We start from the raw sequence: 12,052 nt of genomic DNA, 5'->3' as shown, positions 1-12,052 counted from the left end.
TGGAGGGACGAATCACTCCTTGCTGGAGTAAGAGATCGAAGTCCCGGCGTGCCGCTTTTAATTTTTCGCCTGTCAGCCTTCTTGGCTTGTCGAAAACAGGTGGGCCAGTTGTTTGAATGTAATGCGCAACCTCATTATGAATGCGGGTTGCTAAAGGCGCATTAGGACGAGTGATCTGCACAAAGCGACTAAGAAGATTGGAGTACGGACGATCTATTCCACTGGAACTTTGCACGTTGATTGTAGAAACGTTGTAAAGTTTTGCTTCTGCAACTTCTCCTTTGGTCGAAACAGCTTTTGAGGGATCCATAAGGCGTTTACCCTTGAGGTCGAGGATGAGGCCGTGGTGCGTGAGGAAATCTGCTCCGATGATTGCTGATTGGACGTTCGCAACGACGAACGACCAGGTGAACTTACGCTGTAGGTTGAGACCAAAAGTTAGATTTAGCGTGCCGTATGTATCAATTATAGACGTGTTGGCCGCGAAGAGTTTGAAGTCGTCTTTGCGACGATGCATTCCCTTGATTATCGAAACAGGTATGAGTGAGATGACTGATCCGGAATCAATAAGGAATTTTATGTTGGTATTACGATCGATTATGTGAAGTCGGTACTCCTTTGAGAGGCGAGTGCTTGGAGATTTGCTGTCACCAGTCGCCTGAACAGATGACAGCTTCTTTAGTTTCCCTGCTGTGGCACCCAGGCACAGGGCGAGGAGCATTTTCGTGCATTTGGTCCGAATTTGGCATGATAAAAGCAGACACGTGGTGATCGGAGTTGCTGCTCGTTGCGATCGGCTGGGCAAGAATGGCTGGAGGGCTGCATGTTCTGGAGATGAGTTAAAGAGGCCTTGATGGCAGCGATGTCGCGTTTCAAGTCGTCCACGACACTTGTGCCAGCTGCTGGCGGGTATTCGCGGGTGTTGCCTCTGAATTGTGCCGAGGAGGGCCCAGCAGCCATGACAAAAGAACCCGATTCCTCTTCCATGAGATCGTCAGCGAGTGCAGCTTGCGCTTCCAAAGTTGCTGAGCGTAGGAGCTTCAAACTCCGTTGTACGTGCTGCGGTAGCTGAGAGAGCCAGCGGACTCGCAAGGCGTCTGCAGACGCGCGACCGTCAGCAAGAGTTGTCATTTGCCGAAGGAGCTGCGAGGGCTTCTTGTCCCCAAGGTCAAGCTCCAGCAAAGCGCGCTGCAACTGTCTGTCCGGTGATTCCGTAAAGCGCTTGATGATAATCTCCTTCAGGTGCTCGTATTTGTTGACTTCCGAGGGTTGCACCAGAACATCAGATACTTCAGTCATTATATCAGCATCCAAAGCACTGATTAAATGGTAGTAGCGCGTGTTATCTGAAGAAATGCGGCTGCATTGAAATTGCGCTTCAATCTGCACAAACCATAACCGCGCATTTTGCTTCCAAAAAGGCGGTAGCTTGATGACGCCAACCGACTCGACGACAGGAATAACGGTGCCTGCGCTGTTGCCGCATTGAATTTCACCAGCGTCAGGCGAAGTTGGCGGTGCAGGCGAACAATCTCCGGTATTCATTTTGTTTATTGCGGGGTCACCAATATGGTAACTTAAGTAGTTACTGCTTTATTTAATTCGAAATACAATATAATGTTGACTTGATGCCGTAAGCTTGTTGCGCGGCGGGGTTGAAGTCCAGAGTGGCCAGTCTGACGATATCAGAAGATATCGTCATCCAGGAAAGGTCTTGGCGTTAGTACTTGTTTACGCCGTGTTGCCAGTCTGGGCGCCACACATATATATAAAAAACAATGATTTATTTTACTTTAAATTGTTATTATTTATTTTTATTATAGTTACTAATAATAATAATATTAAAATATAATTTATAAAATATATAAAAGTAAAATGATGGAGTAAAATGAATACATATTGAAGTAAATTAAAGTAATGAAATAAACTGAACTTCAAACATAATCATAAAATAAACTTCAAATTTAAACAATACGCGCGCGCGCGCCAGAGCCAAGCAGATGTGGGCACACTGTTCCACCGAGGGAGTGGGCACACTAAGGCGGCGAAAATAACGACAAATAAGCGGGCACACTAGGCCAGCCAGAGCCCTATATAAAGCGGGCCACCGCCACCAGTCTCCGCCGACGATCGGTAGCGCCCGTTTTCGGGTCTGGTTTCGATAATTAGGCGGAAACTCCGATTCTACGTCCGTTTTTAATATCTTTATTGGACATTTTTCGGATCCATCCGCATTATGTCCGCTCTTTGTGTGCTGGGTTATCATGTACAGCCTTAACGGTTCTTCGAACAAGAGGGTATTTTTGTGATATATATTTTTTTATGTTGAGTGTGTAAATACTCTTGAAAAGTACGCAATACAGAAATACACAAGTGCATTCATAATACAAATCCTTTTTTGTTCTCTAATTAGAAAAACGGAAGGACAAGCGGAGATCGAAGTCAATTACGACACTGTCAAACGCACTCTGCAAAGTAAGAGGCAACCCTTTCTACCCAAATCTCCAACTTCCGCAGTGGACGTACTTGAAGCATTTAAAGATGAAAACATCATGAGTCGTTTTGGGATGACCAAGGGAAGTTCTCCGAATGTTTTTTTTAAAAACTTTACACGTCTGGATCATTTGCATATTGCATATTTTCGTCGGACAAGGTCATTACTTTGATGCAAGCAAATATTGAGGCATTTTTTAATTGATGCTACATTCAAAGTATGCCCGTTTGGAGATTTTAAGCAACTACTTATTATTTACATAAAGCATATGCAGAAGGTATGTGTTTTACTTCAGTTTAATTTAATGTCAAAATTAATTTGTTTTTATTATTATGTAGATCACCCCATTCTTATTTGTCTTAATGACGCGCAAAACGGAGCTGTGTTATCAGCATTTATTCACCTATGTAGATTCAAATATTTGTTGCTTAAAAGGGGCATCATTTATTTCCGACTACGAAACAGCGATGCGGAACGCCTTAAAAAACTTGCATCCTTCCATGAATTTTTATTCTTGCTGGTTCCATTTTACTCAAGCATGTAAGAGAAATGCAAGAAAAACATATGGTCTAGAAAAAATGCTTAAATGCAATAAACCGGCTTATCTTCTATTTATGAAATTCTTGTACTTGCCGCTATTACCGGATACCAAAATTGTCGAAGCATTTAATCTTCTCGAAATACAAGCAGCTGCTCTAAGCAAGGGGAACTTTTCGCCCTTTTTAAAATATTATAAAAAACAGTGGCTTATAAAGGTATTTTAAAATACAATAAAATTATTGCTGTATTAATTTTTCGATATATTTTCATCATTTATTATTTGTTTATTTTTTTTGTAGGAAGGACCTATAAATATTTCAGTTTTTAAACGTTCGACGCGGACCACAGGCTCTGTTGAAGCATACAATTTGAATTTGGGCAACAAAATACGAGCAAAAGGGCACTTTTTTAAATTTGTTGAATGCATCATAGACGCCGAATATGAAAAAAGTCGGGAGTTCGCTCTGCTTTTTCAAAACGGTGGTATAGGCAATCAGACGCAACCAAAGCAGCTTCGAGTAAGTAAATATAGAAATAAATTAAATATTAAACAAAAATATTATAACATTAATTTTTATTATGCAGGACCGTGCTCAAAAAATTATGAACTGTATGGAGATGTTCGAGAAAGGCGAAATCGATATTCAGGTGTTCTTGGCACGGACTGTCGGTCTAAATGAAACTTTTTTAAAACAAGATCTTTTTTCTGGAATGTGTTCCGACCGAATGTGTTCGTTTTGAAAACGACATATCTCCGCTAGGAGGTATGTCGATTTAATTTCGGATGATATATGTCGCGAGGACATATGTCGTTACCCCTATCATGCAGCCTATATGTTTGGGAGTGCACACACTGTTTCCTATTTCACCAGAACCGCCAAGTATTTCATCAGCCAGATCCTAACAGCATTGCCAACAGTCTCTCTCTCCCATTGTGTCTCTGAAGTAATTCAGTCGCTGCAGAATTTTTAACGAAGTCAGTCGATGCGTTCATTAGTGCGAGAGTCGTAGTTCTTTTCATTTTTATAATTATTAATTTCAAACTTTGTGAACAATACCCAAAATAATAAACTTAATCTGTATTATCCCTACAAATTATTGGGGGATCGTCCGGGATCGTTCAAAGAAAAAAATTAATAAAAGTGCATTAACACTAACGAATTTGAGATAACGAAGGAGAAGAGAAACTGGCGTGCGACAATTCGACGAAGCAAAACTGGAGCAAATTCTGGATCTTTTCTCGACAAGGAAGAGACCCTTTGAAAGAATATTTAAGCGACGGTTGCAACGACGACGCAAGAGCAACGGTGAGACTAGTAGAAAGTCTTTCGACGTGCACATAAAAGTTCTTGGGCATTTTGAAGACGTGTCGAAACAAGAATTTTTCGTGGTGAAATTCCGTATTGAAGAGCGGGTAGAGCTGGCGAAAGAAACGACGAATTTCAAAGCAACGACAAAGAGAGGATAACGACAACGAGAGGATAACGACAACAAGAGGATAACGACAACGACAACGACAAATCAAATAAAGAAGGAAACAGTAAACGAGTAGAGGAGATCATACGACGCAAAAACAAGAGAAGCATCGACGGCGTGAGTAGGATCAAGCGGGCAACAAAATACGTGCATTTCGACGGGAACGACGAATAAATAAAAACAGCAGCAGAGACGCAAATAGAGGCAAGACTTGGAGCTGGCAATATTGCAACAACTAGTTTTGCACCACGACGAGTATATGAGTACATATTTTTGAACAAAACGACGAAATAACAAACAGCAGGAGCAGCGACGGCGACGTAAGAGCAATCGACGACGTGATCCGTAACGCAATACGGAGCGCGGTTACGGCGAAGACGAATTTCGCAACGCAGAAGAACTTAAATACGACGACATTGAAGAGACGAGAAGTGCGGCGGAAGAGAGTCGTAACAACTGGTTGGGTTTAACAAATTCGTTTTAAAATTTGTTTAATATTTTTGAATTCATTGTTTAACATTTAAATTAATTTGTAAACGGCTCACGCACTAACATGGATGCTAGACAAATTCTCGAATTGACCGTGCCTTTTTTAAAAGCAAAATTAACGGAATTGGGTTTGAATACCAATGGGCGAAAGAGCGCTTTGCAGGACAGATTATTTGAACACTATGGCATAGATGCGGGCGGTGAGGATGAGGATGCAGTAAGTGTTTCGGGTTCATCTAATTATCAAGATGTTAGTCACCACGTAGGCTCGAGATTTACTCTACGCGATGTCCAAGACAGCATTTCATCATTTTCTGGCTCAGACCACGAAGACGTCAATCATTGGTTGTCTGAGTTCGAAGACGTTGCAGTAACCGTAGGCTGGGAGAATTTGCAAAGATTTATCTATGCTAAACAACTTTTGACCGGTGCCGCCAAGCTTTATATCAAAAGCACAAACCGAATTAGAGGTTGGGCCGAGTTACAGCGCGCGGTAAAAGATGAGCTCGGCTGAAATTCATAAGCTTCTGCGGCAAAGGCAAAAACAACCAAAAGAGACATGCATTGAGTTTTTGTACAGCATGATGGAGATCAGCAAATCGATAAGTCTTGATGAGGAGAGCTTAGTTTCGTATGTTGTAGAAGGCATACCGAATGGCAGGATAAATAAGGCTGGGCTGTATCGCGCAAAAACTATCAGAGAGCTAAAGGACGAAGATTCTATTTACGAAAAGATAAAGGGAAAAGGAATTAATAAGGAAATTGTTAAAAAAGAGGTGGCAGCGAAACAAGGACAGAGTAATGGCCAGAGAAAATGCTTTAAGTGCAACAGTGAAGGCCACATTGCCAGAGATTGTAAGGGCGGCATAGTTTGCTATCATTGCAACCAGAAAGGGCACATATCGAAGAACTGCGCGGAAAAGAAAAATAATGTTGTCGTCAAGAATGAGAAAGCGAATGTCCTGGAAGTCAATGTTGAAAAAGGGTCAATATATAAAATGATAGTAGCAAATGGGTTGACATTCGTAGCGATGATCGATTCGGGATGCAACTGTGCTTGATGAGAGAGGATATTTTCAGAAGCTATGAGGATTTAAGGCTGAAGCCTGTATTTAAACATCTGAGAGGCATTGGCAAAGGTGAGCTAAGGACAATAGGATGCTTTGATATTAACCTTCAAACGGATGGCGTATGCTTTACCTCAACTTTTCACGTAGTAAAATAGAATGAATTGGAGTACGCAGCCATTATTGGAAATGATGTGCTACAATGTACCGATGTCGTGTTCAGTTCGAAGGGGGTCTTATTTAAAGAAAAATAAAAGGATTTCACTACGGCATTCAAAGGAATGCGTGTCACTGAGATCATCGATGAGTCCTCCGTGCTCGACAAAATCGATCTATCTCACCTGGAAAAGAGTCAGAAGCTAAAGGTAGAAAATCTAGTTAAAGACTATAAACCAGTAAAGTCATTGGCGTCTCCACTTAATATGAAGATAATATTGGAAGACGATGTACCCGTTTATCAGCGACCACGACGAACTTCGTACGAGAACAAATGTTTCATAGACGAGCCAGTGCCAGACTGGCTTTCAGAGGGAATAATCGAACCAAGTTGCTCAGAGTATGCATCGCCTGTGGTACTAGTCTCAAAAAAGGATGGATCGAAGAGATTTTGTTGTGACTATCGGAAACTTAACCAGAAAATCAAGAAGGACAACTTTCCATGAGCCTGATAGTCGATGTTATGGATAGATTGCCGGGGTCGAAAATCTTTACCACTCTCGACATGATGAACGGATTTTTCCACGTGCCGATCGACGAAGATTCAAGGAAGTTAACAGCATTCGTGACTCACAACGGACAGTATGAATTTACGCATGTTCCATTTGGCATCTCAAATTCCCCGGCCGTGTTTTGTCGTTATGTTTCAGCAGTCTTGCGAGAACTCATTAAAAATCAGACAATCGTAGTATACATGGACGATATAATCGTACCAAGCAAGGACGAGAACGATAGGAACCTCGTGATGACTGAGTTGGGTATCGCTTCCTTCAACCACTTAAAACAACTATTGGTATCAGCACCAGTACTGAAACTGTTTGACCCTTTAGCTGTTACAGAAGTACACACAGATGCGAGTAAATATGGCTTTGGCGGCGTTTTGATGCAGAAGGACCCAGATGATCAGCAATTTCACCCGATGGAATTTATGAGCCGCAAAACAAACAATTGTGAGGAGAAATACAGTTCCTATGAGCTCGAGGTTTTAGCCATTGTGAATGCGTTGAAAAAATGGAGAGTGTACTTGTTGGGAAAGCCGTTCACAGTGGTCACAGACTGCAACGCTTTTGCAATGACCATCAAAAAAGACGATCTGCCTCCTAGAGTTGCAAGATGGGCAATGTCATTGCAGGAATTCGAGTATAAAGTGGAGCACCGAGCCGGAACGAAGATGAGACACGTAGATGCACTCAGCCGTTTGTCGTGCTTTCTTATAGCGGATTCCACAAAATCACGCTTGATCGAAGCACAGAACAGGGACAACTGGATAAAAGCCGTCAAAGTTATATTGGCAAGTAATAAGGAGCACGAAGATTTTATATAAAAAATAATATCCTTTGCAAGGATCCAGTAAATGAACTGATAGTTGTTCCCGACTCGATGGTAGATGAAATCATTGCTACAGCACACAAAGAGGGTCACTTCGGAATTAAAAAAACCAGAGACATTTTGGAGAAGTCCTATTACATTCCAGGAATTCTGCCTAAAGTAGAAAGAGTGGTTAGAGCATGTGTAGAGTGCCTGATCATTGACTCTAAGCGCGGAAAAAAAAGAGGGATTACTATCGCCGATCGACAAGGCTCAAGAACCGCTCGGAACCTACCACATCGACCACGTTGGCCCACTTACCGATACAAAAAAGAAGTATAACCACATATTAGCAGTCGTGGATGGTTTTTCTAAATTTGCTTGGCTTTATCCAACAAAGTCAACAGGAACAGATGAGGTTATAGAAAAACTCGAGAACCAAGCAACAGTTTTTGGGAACCCTCGCAGAATAGTTACGGACAGAGGAACCGCATTCACTTCAGGATCCTTTACTGAATATTGCAATCGCGAAAGCATTCAACTACTCCACATTGCGACAGGTATGCCCAGAGGCAATGGACAAGTCGAACGAATACACAAAATTGTCATCCCGATGCTCGGCAAAATGTGTCAAGAAAACCCAGTAAATTGGTATCGCCACATAGACAGAGTTCAACAAATCATAAACAATACTCCACCTCGAACCACTAAGTAGAGTCCATTTAGAATTTTGACAGGATTGAATATGAGACTTAAGCTGAATGATATAAAAGACCTAATAGATGACTTAGAACTAGAAGAATTGAACGATGAGAGGGAAGAGATTCGAAAGAAAGCACAGGAAAACATAGAAAAAGTGCAGCAAGAGAATAGGAAAAACTTTAATGAGAAAAGAAAGATTGAAAATGAATATGAAGAAGGAGATTTGGTAGCCATTAAGAGAACACAGTATGGAACAGGAATGAAACTTCGGCCAAAATTTTTCGGTCCGTATAAAATTACAAAAAAACTAAACCACGGTCGCTATGAAGTAATAAAGGAAGGGAATCAGGAAGGGCCAAAAATAACAACGACTGCAGCCGAATATATAAAAAAATGGAGTTCATTCAGGGGCGAATGAATTCAGGATGGCCGATTGTGGGATTGGAGTAAGTTGGCATTATCATGCAGCTTAGATGTTTGGGAGTGCACACACTGTTTTCTATTAGAACCGCCAAGTATTTCATCAGCCAGATCCTAACAGCATTGTAAACAGTCTCTCTCTCCCATTGTGTCTCTGAAGTAATTCAGTCGCCGCAGAATTTTTAACGAAGTCAGTCGATGCGTTCATTAGTGCAAGAGTCGTAGTTCTTTTCATTTTCATAATTATTAATTTCAAACTTTGTGAACAATACCCAAAATAATAAACTTAATTTGTATTATCCCTACAACTATGATCTCTAGGACCCTTAAAGAAAATGAGTCACACTACGCCTCGAATGAAAGAGAATTGTTGGCCATAGTGTGGGCCTTAGGCAAGTTACAACACTACCTGTATAGCACTCGCTATATTAACATTTATACGGACCATCAACCGTTGACATTCGCGGTATCCGATCGGAATCCAAATCCGAATATAAAAAGATGGAAAGCGTATATTGATGATCACAACGCAAAAATCCACTACAAACCGGGAAAAGACAACCATGTGGCGGACGCTCTTTCCAGGCAGAACGTTAATGCCTTACAAAGTGAGCCTCCGTCAGACGCTGCGACTATTCACAGCGAACTGTCACTGACCTACACGGTCGAAGCGACAGACCAACCAGTGAACTGCTTCAGAAATCAAATTGTTGTAGAAGAAGCACGTTTCCGACTAAAGCGAAGCTTGGTGTTGTTTCGTAGTAAAACTCGCCACTTAATCGATTTCGCTGACAAAAGCACCATTTTTGAAATGCTAAAGGAGGTCGTGAACCCCGATGTCGTGAATGCTATACACTGCGATATACCCACCCTGGCAAGCTTTCAACACGACTTAATTGCTCATTTCCCGGCTACGCAGTTTCGATACTGTAAAAATATTGTAATAGATGTTACCAATCGAAATGAGCAGTTGGAAATTGTCACGACAGAACACAATCGTGCACATGGGGCAGCTCTGGAGAATACCAAGCAAATCCTCCGCGTTTACTATTTCCCCAAAATGAGCAGCCTAGCAAGGGAAGTGGTTGCAAATTGCAAAATATGCACCAAAGCCAAATATGACAGGCACTTTAAGAAACAGGAGCTCGGGGAAACACCCATACCTAGCTATACCGGCGAAATGTTGCACATTGATATCATCTTAACCGATAAGAAGCAATTCTTAACGAGTTCTCAAAGTTTGCAATAGTGCAACCAGTGCTGTCCAGAACAATAGTGGACGTCACAGGGCCCCTACTTCAACTCGTAAATTTGTTCCCCAAAATCAAGACAATATATTGCGACAACGAGGCCGTCTTGTCAGAAATCGGCAGGTGTCTTAAACTAGACAAGAAAATCAGCGATACGACAGAATTAATCTTGAGGGCAACGATAGAATATAATAAGACTCTACATTCGGTCACTCAGGAGAAACCGGTTGAGATCCTCCACTCGGGTTCCGATGATCGCTGCCTAGGCATTAAACACAAGCTGATAAGGCCCAGAAAAACAACATCGAAAGATGCCACCCAGCTAGGCAAAACCGTGTTTTTGAGGTAGGAGATGAGGTTTTTGTCAAAACCAATAAAAGGCTAGGAAACAAGCTTACCCCATTGTGCACAGAACAAACAGTGCAGGCAGACCTGGGAACGTCTGTTCTCATTAAGGGGAGGATGGTCCATAAGGACAACCTCAAATAAATATTCCAACTTTTATTTGCCTATACCATATTTCTAGATAGTAAGCCAGATTTAAGAAAATACGCCGTGGTCTCATTCTACGTTTGGATTGCAGGTTTGCCTTCATAACGCTCATCACCCTGGCAGTGACACATGCACGGATTACAGACTTCTCTCACGCCGAATACATTCCCGTCATAGATGGTGATGTATTGGTGTTTGAACAACGTGACTGCTTGAGGCACTCGAGCAACATATCCGAGTTTATTAGCATGGTAGATGAGACCGAGAAATTGTCCGAGTCTTTTCCACAGTCGCATATGCGCAAATTGTTAGATGTTGATATAGATCATCTCAGAAACTTGTTGTCCGTTCTAAAAATACACCACCAAATTGCGAGAAGTTTAGACTTCTTGGGTACAGCTCTAAAGGTAGTCGCAGGAACCCCGGACGCCTCAGATTTCCTAAAAATCAGAATGACAGAAGCCCAGCTAGTGGACTCAAACTCCAGGCAGATTAACATAAACTCCGAAACTCAGAAGCAGATAAACAGACTGACTGACACCATTAACAAAATTATTAAAGCCCGACATAATGATTTGGCTTACACCCCGCACGAGGCACTACTAGCGATAAATAGAATGCTAACAGAGATACAAAATTTAATTTTCACTGTAACATTGGCTAAGGCTAACATAATAAATCCCACTTTCCTTGATCATGCCGATCTGAAATCACTAATTGAACAAGACACCCCAACAGTTAGTTTATTAAAAGCCTCTAAAATTAGGGTTCTTCAGTCCGATAACATTATCCATATACTAATAGCCTATCCTAGAGTCACATCATCAAGTAATCTGAGCATGCCCTTGCAACACCGCATGAACAACGACAATCTGAGCTTTATCCAAGGGTTCAAGGACGAGGTTGACGCCGCGGGCTCACTAAACTTTGGTTCGTGGCTGGAGTAATCCTGAACGTTGGTCTGATTGGTTCACTCATGATTTTTTTTTGCATTAAGGAAAAGGCGAGCCTCCGTCGAAATGCAACAAACCATCGATAAGCTTCATATAACCGAGGACGGTCATAATTTGAGGGGGGGAGTAGTTAACAACTGATAGAGCTACCAAATATTTATGTCAGCAGCAATATAGTTTACATTTATAAATACCCTAGCAGCTAAGTAGCTTCAGATAAAAAATGCTGATGCGCCCCAACTGAGTTCAGCGCTCCGCGCTAAGAACGGTCAGCAGCGGCAATCGGACACCCAGTATCCGGGGTATCGAACTGTGCTGCATAAATGCTGAGTCGGCTAGCCGACCATAAGCTTATGGCGTGATGCATTGGAGGTATGGTAAATTCATATTTTCCATAGTCTTTGTATTCAGTTCTAAGCGAGCACTTTAGAAATAAAGACACAGCTACTCCGGCGACTTGCCGTGAAATACATTTTGTTTGATATAATATCCACGGCCAGTGTCCAGCAAAGGGGGCAAAGTCACGCCCTCCACCGTAATCTTCGTGAGAAGACATTCCGCCTGGGTAACACCAGGACCAGGGGATCAACCATCTTCGTGAAACCTATCTACCGGGACCATCCGTAATAGAGGAATACTGGAGCA

The 12,052-nt window shown here is 42.0% G+C and overlaps 1 protein-coding gene across 1 annotated transcript; it reads right to left on the bottom strand.

Annotated features, from left to right (window-relative positions):
• Positions 1-678: 678 nt before the first annotated feature.
• Positions 679-1,545, bottom strand: LOC122756652. Its single transcript, XM_044006869.1, has one exon. The coding sequence runs from the start codon at positions 1,543-1,545 to the stop codon at positions 679-681; it is 867 nt and encodes a 288-aa protein (XP_043862804.1).
• Between the last annotated feature and the right edge of the window lie 10,507 nt (positions 1,546-12,052).

This window comes from Drosophila santomea, unplaced genomic scaffold, assembly GCF_016746245.2.
Source record: "Drosophila santomea strain STO CAGO 1482 unplaced genomic scaffold, Prin_Dsan_1.1 Segkk85_quiver_pilon_scaf, whole genome shotgun sequence".
Taxonomy (NCBI): domain Eukaryota; kingdom Metazoa; phylum Arthropoda; class Insecta; order Diptera; family Drosophilidae; genus Drosophila; species Drosophila santomea.
Note: the sequence above shows the minus strand (reverse complement) of the source record. Positions and strands in the feature narration are given on the sequence as shown.

Coding starts and splice junctions, on each gene's coding strand:
- LOC122756652 (XM_044006869.1), bottom strand. CDS start 1,545: ATGAATACCGGAGATTGTTCGCCTGCACCGCCAACTTCGCCTGACGCT.